This window comes from Lissotriton helveticus, chromosome 3_2 (assembly GCF_964261635.1).
Source record: "Lissotriton helveticus chromosome 3_2, aLisHel1.1, whole genome shotgun sequence".
Lineage (NCBI taxonomy): Eukaryota > Metazoa > Chordata > Amphibia > Caudata > Salamandridae > Lissotriton > Lissotriton helveticus.
This window is the reverse complement of record NC_136062.1, coordinates 282,354,799-282,369,243: the sequence shown is the minus strand read 5'-3', so window position 1 is coordinate 282,369,243 and position 14,445 is coordinate 282,354,799. Positions and strand designations below refer to the sequence as shown.

Genomic DNA, 14,445 nt, shown 5'->3' with positions numbered 1-14,445 from the left:
AGCACGTCTCCAGTTAAAGTATGGAAGGTCATATCCCCACAACATATGCCCAAACTCAGGGGCATATTCACAAAGGTAAATCTACAAGTGTAAAGTTACTACAAATAAACGTGGTCATACACGACCATGGTTTTCGGGGGGAAACATGGCGGCCGCAGGCTAGGCGCGGCTCGCACGCTCGCTGATTCCTGAGCCCTTCCTGAGCCCTTCGCTGCGAATCGGGCTAATGCCGTAGCAAAAAAAAACGCACGCTGAGAGTCACTCTAGCGATACCTGTTGTGGAGCTTGTCTTGGGGAAACTTCAACTCGTTTGTACGAAGGGAAGGCGGCCTTGGATGTGTCTGCCGCTCTCTTCGCCTGTCGCTGCCTCCAACTCTCCCCTCTGCTGGGGGCGGGCAGCCGTGGAGATTAGACGCGGCCGTGCGGCCGCCGCAAGGAACACACACACGGCGGCTGTAATCGGAGGCGGGAGAGGAGGAAAAGAATTATCGAGCACCGCTGTGTCAACCGCTTTGGAAGTTGAGAAGGCGGAGAAGACACATGGCGAGATAGACGCTGAGAAGGCTGGTTTGCTAATCTCAGGGGCCAGGGCGATTTCTGTCAAGAATCAAGTAAGCTCTTTTGTTTGTTTGGGGAAGCGCCCAGAGCAGGATCAAAAAAAGAAGTGCTGGATATACAAACGAGGGTTACTAGGAGTAAAACAAAAGGCAGGGGCAAGGAGATTGTGCGGGAGGAAGAACTCCAACTCCCAGAGTGCACCTCGGGGGGGAGTCAAAAAAAGTTTAGGCACAAAAAAGTATTATTGGAATCAGTTAAAGATAGGCATAACACCCTAAAACAGCCTAAAGGCAAGAGTAAAAGCAAAAAATCTAAAGCCCCTGGGGTCATAACTCCGTCGTTGCGCTCATACTTCAGAGCTCTGCCACAAGTCTTGCAGATTACGCAAGACATGGCGGAAGCGTTGAAAAACCAAAATATACAGCAGGATAAACAGTCTGAATATGGCGTATCTGCCTTGAGATCAGATTTAACAGAGGCTAATCTGTCGGTAGGGGGGTTAGTAAAAGTTCCTGTGGAAGTTACTCAGCCTACTTTGTTTGAGACAGATACAGAGTGTACTGTAGAGAGCCTGACAATTGCAAAATCAAAAGAAATATCAGAGAAAGGAATTTCAACTAAAACAGACAAGAATAAAAAGGTAACCCCTTAAAACTTAGATCCAGCACTTGGAAGTGCGCTTGAGGCAATAGTTTCCTCTATATCAGAAATGAGAGAGGAGATAAGGCAGGATTTTGTAATATCCAAAACCAACCAAGCAGAGATTAGAGCTACTTGTGAAGAGTTGGGACAGAAAGTTGAGGGCCTTTGTGAGAGAACGGAGGTATTAGAGAGCTCAGTAGGCCTACTGACCACAAACCTGGAAGCGGCTAGATCCAAAATCCACACTCTCCAAAGAGATGGAGATGATATGAGAGAGAGAATTGAAGGTTTAGAAAATTATTCTAGACGTAACAACATTCGACTCCTTAAAATACAAGAGGGGAAGGAGGGTGGAGACCTAAAGAAATATATGGTACATCTAATAAAAGACACACTCAACTTGGAGGAAACGGTTGAAGAGCTGGAAAAGGATATTCAGCAAATACATAGGGATCCGTTCCGTATGAACCCGGCAAGAACTAAACCAAGGAAGATTCTAATTAACTTTCTGACATACGCTCTCAAAGAGAAAATCTTAAATCTTGCTCTTAAAGCTGGCTCAATAAAGGGTCCTGATTTCATGTTTGAGATATGATCAGACCTCTCAAAGACTACAATGGAGAGGCAATGGGAGCTGGGGCAACGCATGGACAAATTTAGGTCACTTGGTGCGACGGTGCAGATGAGATTCCCTGCATTTCTTCGAATCATGTACAACAACAAGATGCATAACGTCCATTCTATCCACGACGCTGATGAACTACTTGACTCTATTGAGGACCATGCTCAAGCTCAGGCGCATAAGACAAGCTAAGCAAGTTAATTAATAGTCACAGGTTTATTGAAGAAAAAAAAAAAAAAGAAAGGAAGAAAAAAAAGGGAAAAAAAAGAGGAAGGGAAAGAAAAAAAAAAGGAGAGGAGAAAAGGGGAAAAAAAGGAAGGAAGAAAAAAAAAAAAAGAGCACAAATATATGCCTTGAGCAAGATAATCACAGCACGAATATCTAGTATACTAAATTCACCCTTTTGTTATATTAGGTGACTTCTCACAATTATGGTTAAGACACGGCTATTTCTTCTCTTTTCTTTTTCTTGAAAAATGGTAGCAGTGGAGGGGCTAAGGATAGGCTCCTGGCGGGCGGAATCTGGCTCAACACCAAGCCAGAATAAGTAAGAGGGGGTCTCCCGGGGGGGGGGGGGAAGAGGGGGAAGGGGGGCAAGAAAACAAAAAATCCTCATTTACCTATGGTTCTAGAAACCAACCTTTCTCAAAAATCAATCAACAACATGCTAAAATCGGAGAAACATCGAATTTCCAAGATAAAAAGAATGGAGATGGTAGGGGAGGAAACTAAGATATGACAAATTAAAATTTTATGTCCTGGAACGTTAATGGTCTGCGAGTGCGAGGAAGAAGAGACCGGATTTTACAATACTTGAGAGACTCGCAAGCACAGATCATTGTGTTGCAGGAAACTCATCTTTTGAAATCAGAGGCTACGGATATATTAAAGAAACAAAGATGGATAGATACATTTTGTTCCACTGACCATAATGCGAATGTAAGAGGGGTAATATTTATTTTCAAAAAATCTGTAAGAGCACAGATTCTAGATTCCAAGGAAGATAAGACAGGAAGATGGCTGATAGTTAAAGTTTCTCTTGAGGGTCAGACTAGGATATTGATTGGATATTATGGCCCTAACTCTGATGACCCATCACATCTGGATGCTGTAAGGAACCAACTAATATCAGCCCAGGAACCAATAATCTGGATGGGAGATTTCAATATTGTCCTTGACCTAAGATTAGATAAATCGACCAAATCTAGAATTTCTTGCACCCTAAAATCAAGAGAAACTCTTAAATCAATCATGAAACATCTAGGTTTGGCGGACCTCTGGAGAGAATGAATGGGCAACAAGCCAGGAGTGTCCTTTAGAAATAGTCGTTCCAAACATAAATCCAGAATCGACTACGCTTTTTTTAGTTACTGTTTAAAGGACACCCTAATATCAATAGACTATCTACCGTCACACTTATCAGACCACTCTGCGCTAGAATTTACTTTGAAAATAGGTAACCTAGTCAAACATCCTTCCTGGTCCTTTGATCGGATACTCCTGCTGGAGGAAGAAGAGGTCAAATTTCTATTAGATGAGACCCTAACTTTTTTTGATATTAACAAATATTCTGCTACCCCTACAGTGGTTTGGGAGACCTTTAAGGCCTTCTTAAGAGTGCAGATTACTAACAGAGCCTCTTACAGGAGGAAAATATACAATGAAAAAATTAGAACATTAGAAACGGACATGAAACTTTTAGAATTAAGGCTGGACCCGAAATTAGAAACATCTGCAGAACATGAAAAACTGGCCGAATTGAAAAAGCACATGGAAAAGACTTTACAAGAAAGAATAAATAAAAGGTGGGAAGTGAGTAAATCATCCCATTTTGAGTTCGGGGAAGCTGCAGGGAAAATATTGGCATGGAAAATTAAAGCTGATAAAGCCCTTAACTATATCAGAGAGATCAAGATAACAGGAGCGATTAAGATTAGATCAACCAATCAAGAAATAGGAAATGCCTTTTTTTTATTTTTTGAAGAGTTTTACAAAGATCTCCCCAATGACCAACAAGCAAGAGATAGGTGGTTAGATGCTATCACACTTCCAACTCTATCAATTAATCAGAGCAATTTATTAGAGGAGGAGATCTCTGTGGACGAAGTAATAAAAGCAATTCCCCATTCAAAAAAGGGAAAAGCGGCTGGGCCGGATGGTCTGCCCGGAGAAATTTACAGATCTCTTGAACATATCATAGCCCCAGAACTCATGGTACTTTTCAATGGCATTCTAATAAAGGGAGATCTACCACCTAAATCTTGGGGAGAAGCAACCATCGTACTCATTCCCAAACCTGGAAAGTCTCCATTAGAGTGTGGGTCATACAGACCGATATCACTTCTTAATAGGGATTACAAAATATTCACAACCATCATCTCCACAAGACTGGCTAGTGTCATCAGTAATATTATCCACCCAGATCAAAAGGGATTTATTAAAGGGAGACAACTAGCGCAGTTAAGCCATGAACTAGTGGGGGCCATAGATATTGCTACTGCCGTCTCTGCACCTCTGGCTACTTTGACCGTAGACGCAACGAAAGCGTTTGATAGAGTCAATTGGCTCTATCTAAGCGACGTACTAAAAAAATTCAATTGTGGGGAAGGGTTTTGTAGAACAATCAAACTATTATATAATACACCCTCTGCCAGGTTAATGATTAACGGGAGTTTAACTGATGCCTTTAATATATCAAGAGGTACAAGCAGGGCTGCCCGCTTTCCCCGCTCCTTTTTAACTTATACATCGAACCGTTCGCTCAACTTCTAAGGGACGAGGCTAATATTCCATCTTTTAGATACGGAGAGTGGGAAAGGCGGGTAGCACTATACGCAGATGATATTTTGGTTTTTACATCTGACCCAGTCAAAACATTTCCAGTTATCATCACACGCGCAGAAGAATTCGGCCAGATTTCAGGCTATGACATCAACTCCAGCAAAACGGAGATAATGGTATGGAACCTTCCAAATATGCAGCTAGGGGTAAACATTTCAACATCTATGCGTTACTTAGGAATAAGAATAACTCAGGAAGTGGATAATATTGGATCAAATAATCTAGAAAGAATACATATTGAAAGTAACTTTTAAAGTCCTAGTCTCATTTACCGCTCTCTATAATGGGTAGAGTAAATTTAGTTAAGATGTGTATCCTCTCTAAGTTTACTTTTATTTTTAATACCATCCCAATCGCATTTGAATCCAAACAAATCAAAAAATCCCAAAGAGAAACAAACTCCTTCATATGGAATTATAAAACAACAAGAATAGCATGGAAAAAAGTAAGAAGAAGAAGGGAAAAGGGGGGTTTGGCACTTCCAGACGTGTTGTACTACTCATGGGCTCTTCAGTTGTCACACTCAAGAATGTTCCTAAAAACGCCATCCAATCTTATTCCCAACTCCATGTATAAAGCAATATTATTGGGGGCAAACTTCGTCAGAGGGCTTTATGTTTAAATTTGGAAACCACAAATTTTTCAAAAAAATTAAACTTAAAATAGCACCATCATGGGCTAAAAATTGGACTAACATAAGAAAAAAAATTGGCCTGTCATATTACTCTACTTATTCCCCAATTTGGGACTTACCCGGCTTACCACCCTGTTTGAAAGACAGCCTCTCAAATATCATAAAACAAGCAGGCATTATAAGATGGGGTCAATTGTTTATAGACGGGAAATTTATAGCCTGGAGCGAATTATACGAACTTGTAGGAATAGGACTGTCTAGATTCAAATACATCCAATTAGACAGCTGGGTGAGATCACAGAGCCGTATAGATACCAACATGGGGAAAATTAGCACACTAGAACAAATGTTGGTAGAGCGACCCATTGGGGGGAAAGAAGTAGCTACATGGTATTGGCAGATGCTGGAGGAACACGACGGGGAGTTTAAACTACCAGATGAGTTATGGGGACTAGTGATTGGCACTCCATGCGATGAGATATGGCAACAATCTTGTGGATTACTGTACAAAACTGTAAAACCCGCATGGTTAAGACGTAACCATTTATTTTCAATTCACTGTGCCTATATAACACCATTAAAACTGTCCAAATTCCTACCAGACCAAAAATGTAATAAGTGTAACATGGTAGGAGCCAACGAGATACATATGTTCATGGAATGCCCAGACATTTCAAATTTTTGGGAAGAGGTAAAGAATACTCTAAACTCTATTCTACATACATCTTTGACAATAACCCTTTCACTTATCATCTTTGGGCTAGAAGAGAATATCATGGGCAAGGCGAAATCTTTCCTTTTCTATGCAATTTTATTGGCGAGAAGACAGATTTGTATACAGTGGATAGAAAAAACACCCCCATTACACTCTAGGTGACTCTCATCCTTATATGAAACCTCCAAAATGGCCCTCAAAAGAACAGCTAGTCAGCGTAATTTGGCCTTTTGGGACCTCTTAATCAACTGGAGGTGAACCCGGGTTTATTTTTTATTTTATTTTTTTTCTCCCCGGGTCCGATGATTATGCCATCAATCCTCCTGGACCAGGGCCAGCTTAGAACCGATTTGGTCCTACAGGTTGAAAAATACCTAGATGGAGTTAAAGATACCCTCTTTCCTTGTTTTGGGACAACTTTACCACCAGAAAATTAAATTACGTCTCAAAGTTGTACAAGTTGGTTGGTTGGTAGTCCCCTTGCCGGAAAGGGAAGGCAAATGAGGACAAAAAAAAACAAACAAAAAAAACGTGGTCATACACTTTTGAGTAATTTTACTAGTTTTGGTTATTCGCTATTTAGGAGCGTAAAGTTACTCAAAAGTGTAAACTCACCTGGCTGCACTTCCTGAAATAAGGGGTGGAGTCAAAATAAAACATTGCAGTTGTAAAGTTACTACTCCTGATGGGAAAGTTTAGTGAAAATGATGAATGTTTGCTAAACTTTTAAAAACATTTAAAATAATATTTTCTATGTTAAATATTATTGTTAGGTTATATTACTATTTTTATTTCAAAAATAGAACATAAAAAGGTGACCGCATTGATAATTTCATTTTAAATATAAAATATAATTATTTTAAATATATTGCATTAAAATAACTTTAATTTTCAAACTTTAAAAACCCACCTCAAGTAAAAAATATTTGTATTATGTATTAAAATTATTAAAAGTGATGTATAGAATAAAATAAAATAAATGCAACTTGATTATATTATTTGTATTGACATCTAACGTTATTAGAAATGTATTGTTTTGTAATAGTTTCAATGATTTATTTTATTTTAACATTACTTCTTGCTGGGTTTTATTTTAAGTCCCTTCTTTTATTATTTTCTGAGGGGGGGTATTGGAGTACCAGTTGTTGGTGTACTTAACTCCAGCTCTGTGCTTGAGAACATTTACAATTGCTTTGGGTCCTTTTTTGGCTGTACTAGCTATGGAAGCGCAGCTTGTGAATAGCATTTTGGTCACTCATTTGTGGGTAGGTGCATGTCCCTCCATAAACCCCTCTCTAACATACTCTAAACCCCTGTTTTACTCTTTTCTAACCCTTTAGTAGTAAGTATTCCCATTTTCCAGCCACTCCCCTAGTGGGTCCCACTTTTACTACTAAAACATATACTTAGGGGGGTGGAGTCTGCTGCAGCCCGGGCAGAGATCTCCACACATTAAAAGACAGGTGAGGTGAATGGCAATTTGTAGTACATCAGTAGTACTTTTCTAGTAACACAAAACAGACTACAAAATGCAGTTTGTGAATAGGCCACTCAATGCTTTTCAATCCTGTATACTATTTGCTACAGAATACAGTAATACAGATTTAATTGAACAAGAGAAGGCCATAGTACCGATTTCTCTCACTGACATAGTGCTGTTTGCAGTCATTAATGCTGACAGGTCTTCTTTCTTGTGTATGTGAAAAAATGCGCCACCCTCTACTGTCTAAACATGAACCGCTGGTCAGCCACTGCAATGGCCACTTGCCAACCAAAGATCAAAAGGACCAAACACTGAGGCAGAACACAGGGAGTACAGAGCCCACAGCTCTAGAACACACTCCATGTAGCTTTGATGTCGACTATGAACATGTACAAAAAAACAACAGGAAAAATGCTGAGAAACAAGCTCTTCAAGCAATCATTGGACTGAAAATCAAGACAGCTGGATACAGTAAAGAATGATGTCAGATGGCCAGAATCCCTCATCGTTGACCATTGATTCTTTGCACCAACCACTATATCCTGCACAGCTACTGTCAATCCCAGTGACAGCTGCTGGTGTTAATCATAACATCACAACATCTCGAGTATTAAATAACCACCTTCCAACGTTGTTAAAAGTATTTTATGGAATGAGCTCTATAGTTACCTTAATGTGGCAAGTTGGTTCTATTTAAATTAATTGCATTCATTTTGTTTTCTTAATGTAGATGGCGTCTTGCATAATCTACTGAGTTGACTATTTCAAAGTACCCTTTTAATGTGTCTTTTTTCTGCTTTACGGAGGGTGAATCCCATATTGCCGCCCTTGTTTGTATCTACCTAACTGTTACCTTCACTTACCTGTCCTTTTACCTGCCTGTTCCTCTCTAATGTTTTAGTACTACTTTCTTTTGCTTTCTAGTTTTTAGTACAATTTTTTGTGGTATCCTTTATTTATACTTTTCTGGCTTAGTGTTTCACATCATCACATGTGTACGCTTACTTTTAGCTATTAGAGACATTTAAACATCTTTTTTGATAGATTCTTGTTTTCTATATCAAAATCAATTTTCTCATACTTACCATTTTTCCTGTGCACACCTTGTGAATTTCAAATTATTTGGTGTGATTCAATCAGCTTTTTGCCCTATTGAGGCCACCTCCATTTAAATGTAAGTTACGGGTCACCTGCTGCACATGGAAGTACAGAGTTGTTGAATGCTCCTAAAATATAATACTAGGAGGCAAAGGGTAAGGGTCACAAAATTTGGATTTTGTGCTCTTGACACTTCCTCTAGCAATACCAGTTCCAATTACTCCGCCCCTTGGAATTCCTACCTGTTTACAGTTGCATCATAACCATGTGCAAATTGTATATTACTTAATTGTTTAACATCTGATTGATTAACTTTGGGATCTAGGTTTCGCATGTATACCTTGAATTCCCATTTCTAGGTTTATGAATGGCAGGCAAATAAAGTATGTGCAGTTAATGACTTTTACCAAGAGTAAATAAAACTTAATCCTGGAATAAACTTTGAGCATTGCCCACCCCACAGAATATCTATAAAACAAACTGTTCAAGTTTGGGCATGTTTCAAATGTTAGAAATATATGCCGTGGGTAATGGACCAGTACACTTTCCAAAGACCCAATTGGGAGGACTCTAAAGGACTCTAAATAAAATGTACAATTTAATATGAATATTCTTACACTTTGGTCATCATCCTCACTTTGCATGTGGTCTGCTATAAAACTGACGCCATCGATTGCTTCTTCAACACCAGCTGAATATTTAACTGAAGGTCTTATCCTGTAATCTTGATGGTTGGTAAGAGTATCAGGCATTTCAGTAACTTTGACGTCATACTTTGTAGTTGAAGCTTTGTTCACAAAGTAGGCAGTGTGCTTGTACATGTCTGTTGGGGGAGAATGGAGACTGTCATAGGGATTCTTTCGTCGATTGCTCAACCTCTGACGTGCCGAGTTATTCTCTGGCCTCCGGATGAACAGGAACATTGGAAGTCTTTCAAGGAAAACCAATTTTACCCAAGGTGGCATTGTATGGGTGCTGGGTGAGCGATGGTGAACATTCAACACGCAGACACTGGCAACAATGGAAAATGTTACTAGCACCATGGTGAACATCAGGTACTTCCCAATTAGAGGAACATCGAGTGATGTTGGAGGGACAATCTTTGAAATCAAGAGTAAAAAAACAGTCAAGGCAAGTAACACAGATATACAAAGAGTCATCTTTTCTCCACAGTCTGAAGGGAGGTAGAACACTAAAATTGCCAAAGATGTTATGAGCACACAAGGGATAATGAGGTTGATTGTATAAAAAAGAGGCTTCCTTTTAATGATGAAGTCATAGGTCAGATCAACATAGGTTGGATCTTGGGGATTTACATTTCTTCTTCCAGGAAGTTCTACAATGTCCCATTCTCCGCTGGGACTGAAGTCATCCATTCGAGCCCAGCCAGTTTTTAAAACGAGATCAATTTCCAGATGATCGTAGGTCCACGAGCGAAATTTAAGTGTGCAGTTTTGTTGGTCAAAAGGGAAATGTTTCACCTCAATCTTGCATGCACTCTTGTAAATGGCAGGAGGTAGCCAGAATATGCTTCCATTGTTCTGCACAATTGCATTGGTGTAGAGGGAAACCTCATATGTACCATCAGCACTGAAACAAACAAAATAACATGAACATATAAAATTAATGTTATTAGTATTTGATACTTATAATTGAAATATTTTAAATGTGGTACTACGTAGATTGCGGTTCAATGATTTATAGTGAATGCTCTAATTGTTATCATTTTGCATTTGGTGAAAGATAAGCAAACAGATTTTAAAAAATTTAATGCAACAAAACTTCACAAAATATCAAACTCTATCATTGGAAATATAAACTAAGACAATGTCTGTATTTCATCTACAATACATGAAAATATAGGTGCTAAATTTTAAATAGCCAATAAATGCATTCTTTTTTATTAATTTAGGTCTTAATAATATCATTATTTTGATACATTTAGTGAACAGAAAAGCGATGATTGCAAAGGTGTTATTTTTTTTGTGGAAATATCTTTTTAGGAAAGGACAGCAATGAAGTACAGACGGCGTGTTTTTGAATGCTGTGCCCCTTCATATAACACTGTCTGTGTGACAGCAAGAGTCCACTCCACAGATGTGGGACCTTCAAGAGACGGTGTCAAAGTCAACATCAGCAGGGGGCTGGCAAAGTTACAGACATTGACCCATCAGATCCGTGTTTCTATCAGTAGTGGAAAGAAAGAAAGCAGGCCATACACTCCTGATGAAAACCACACATTACATTTCCTTTTCTGACTAAATTAAAATAAACTACTAAATTATTTTATACAAGTAAAGACTAACCAAATAGTTTAATCTTACTGATGAAAGCCCCATTCCATTTTGATTCTCCAACCCCATTCAAAGACTACCCTGTACATATTCTAATTTTAAGCCAACCTTCTAAACAGGTATACTTTTTTTAAAACCACGTTCATCCTCATAACATATCCACAGGATCTCTTTCTTCCAGACTGCACCACCCCTCCTCATTTGATAAGCCTCCTGAAAAAACACAGCACATTTTTTCTGTACATGAAGAAAATACTTCCATAACCCAGTGCTCTATTTTTTACATGATCTTTCAGCTCCTTAACACTCCGGTGCCCAACTCAACACTTCCAGTTGCAGTGACTTTCTTTGCAGGATAGATCATGACAGATAATCGGACACAAGGGAACCTGTTCATTATAGTAAGTACTGTGCACTGCGAGTTCATATAATGGCTCAAACTGCCACAACAGTGTTTGTCCATCCATGGTGTGCAGAGTCTATGCACCAGACACTGGAAGAACATACCCATAACATATAGCTTGTGGTCTGATCCTCCTCAAGAGTGTGTTTCCAGTATGATCTGCTGGTGAGATGATCATCCAGCTAGATTATCCAACTAGATAACCTCATTACCTCCGCAACCTACCCGGAGGATTGGAAACACACCAAGATCAAACCCCTCCTCAAGAAACCTTCCACTGACCTCAATGAGCTCAAAAACTACAGACCGATCTCCCTGCTTCCCTTTCCGGCCAAAGTCCTCGGACAGGCTGTCAATCAGCAACTCCGAGAATACCTAGAGAACAATTGATCTCCTGGAAGCAACCCAATCCGGATTCTGCTCCATCAACAGCACAGAAACCGTCCTGATCGCTGACAGAGACGACATCAGAACCCTTCGACGACTGGGGAGAATCAGCCACCCTGATCCTCCTCGACCTGTCTGCGGCTTTTAACACTGTCTCCCACCTCACACTGATCGAGAGACTTCATTAGATCGGCATCCAAGACAACGCCCTTAAATGGATTGCATCCTTTCTTTCCGGAAGAACTGAGAGTGTCCTCCTCACTCCCTTCACCTCAGAGCCTAAGAGCATCATCTGCGGCATCCCTCAAAGCTCATCCCTCAGCTCCACCCTTTTTAACACCTATTTGACCTGCCTGATCAACACCGTCAGAAACCATGGACTTAACATCATCTCTTACGTGAAAAAAACACCCAGCTCATCCTCTCACTATCGAAAGACCCCTCCGTCACCAAGGCCAGTTTCCACCTCTGCATGACCAGCATCACCAAAGCTGCTCACTTCTCTTCCAGAATTCTGTCCTCTAATAACAGATCTAAAGAAATCTTTTCAATTGTAAATGAACTGTACAACCCGGACAGACTTACAACTAGATCCACACCCTCTCAAGCACTTTGCTACTCCCTGAATAACTTCTTCATCGAAAAGATTTCCACCATCAAAGCTAGCATTCCTACATGCACTCCCCCTGAAACAACCCTCTGAAAACCAGGAAATCCCTGATCTCTGGTACAATTCCCGGCCATAAGTATACAGGTATTCCAGGACCTATTGTCTTAAGTAAAATCTGGGTTTCCCACAGACTGTTGTCCACCCCACATCTTAAAAGTCTTTACCAGTCTTCCCGGGCCAGCCCTCTCCCTTTTGAATGAGTCTTTATCCCAGGGCCGTGTCTCCGAGGCTTTTAAAGAGGCAACTGTTGTTCCACCTCTGAAGAATCCAGGGTCTGACCCCCAGATCCTAGCAACCTACCGTCTGATCTCTCTGCTCCCCTACCTAGCTAAGGTATTGGAGGCCCATGTGGCTAAGCTCCTTTCCAATTTGATTGAACAATCCGACTATCTCGAACGTCATCAAGCAGGGTTACGCCCTGCACACTCTACGGAGACGGTAATGCTGGCAGTACTGGACTCCCTTCGAGAAAAGGCAGACAGCAGAACCCATCAGGCCCTGGTGCTGCTGGATCTCTTTGCAGCCTTTGACACGGTCGACCATGATATCTTAATAGACCATGTCAAAGAGGCAGCCATCCAGGGCTCAGCCCTCAGTTGAATTAGTTCCTTCCTAGAGATCCGCCTCCAGTCGGTTCGCACAGCCCAATTCACGGCCCCAAAGTTAAAAACCACATGTGGGGTCCCGCTGGGCTCCACGCTATCCCCCCATCTGTTTAACCTCTACATCCTCCCTCTGACCCGGTCCCTTAAGAAAAGGAATGTTGCCGTATTCAATTACGCCAATGATCTGCAACTAATGTTCACTAGTGACAACTCATCTCAATCAGTCCTTGAATTCCAGACTACCATGCTGTACATCCGCCACTATATGGACTGCAACCATTTGAAGCTTAACCCAGGCAAGATCGAATTGGTCCTTACGGGGGCAGCCACAACTTATGGAGCCCACAATACTGGCTACTGGAACTGGGACCCTCTCCCATCCCCTCTTCTTTGGCAAAAACTCTTGGCGTCACTATAAACAAAGACCTGTCACTAAAAACTCAAGTAGGCTTTTTCCAATTACGGAAGTTCAGAAAGATTAGCAGACTACTAACATGGGAAGTGTTGATACAAGTGGTGATAGCAACAGTCTTATCCCACTTAGAATATGCAAATTCAGTCTACGTTGGTATGCCACTATTTCTAATTAAACGTCTACAGTTGGTGCTGAACCAAGTGGCTAGATTGATCCATCAACAACCTAGGTGGCAACAAGTCACTCCACTTCTGAGGAAACTGCACTGACTTCCCATCCCCCAGCGTTGCGCCTTTAAAGTAGGTTGCCTGGTCTTTAAATCCCTACATGACCGGAGCCCCAAATTTATTGACCGCCTTATTCAAAGATACACCCCCTCACGCAACCTACGCTCGGCTCACCTCCATCCCCTGGCAACCCCCTCCTTCAAGCTGGAGCAACAAGGGGGCTGTAGGTTCGCAACTTTGGTACCCAGACTCTGGAATTCCTTTCCCCTGGAAATCAGATCATGCACTGACCTGCCGAGTTTTAGAAAATCGCTTAAGACTTGGTTGTTTATCCAAGCATACAAATAAATTCCACCACGGTCCGGCAAGTCCTAGAAATAGGGCCATGAAACCAATCGGTGTACGCGCGCTTTACAAGAATTTTATAACATAACAACATAACAACTGGATGCAAGACAACTGCCTCAGACTTAACACAGACAAGATGGAAGTCCTGATCTTCGGAAACACCGCCTCACCATTCCTAACCTTGGTCCACCCCACGGAACAAGCCAGGACCCTCTGCATCATCTTGGATAGCAAACTCACCACGAAGAGCAAGGTAAAGGCAGTCTCTGTGGCCTGCTTCCTCACCCTCTGCATGCTTTGAAAGATCTTCAAAAGGCTCCCAGTCACCACCATACATATACCATAGTTCAAGTCCTCGTCACCAGCCACCTTGGCTACGGCAACGCATTTTATGCTGTAATCTCATCACAATTCCTGAAGAGACTTCAGATCAGCTAGAACACGGTGGACAGACTCATCCTTGACCTTCCCAGACAGACCCACACCACCTGAAGAAACTCCAT

The 14,445-nt window shown here is 41.1% G+C and overlaps 1 protein-coding gene across 1 annotated transcript in view; it reads right to left on the bottom strand.

The window, feature by feature from the left end:
- The window catches only part of CHRNB4 (cholinergic receptor nicotinic beta 4 subunit), a 259,819-nt gene that overhangs the window by 4,198 nt on the left and 241,176 nt on the right, over positions 1 to 14,445 (bottom strand). The window contains exon 5 of the mRNA XM_078684645.1: positions 9,211 to 10,183. Within this exon, the coding sequence (XP_078540771.1) occupies positions 9,211 to 10,183 (973 nt within the window). The remainder of the gene's footprint in view (positions 1 to 9,210; positions 10,184 to 14,445) is intronic.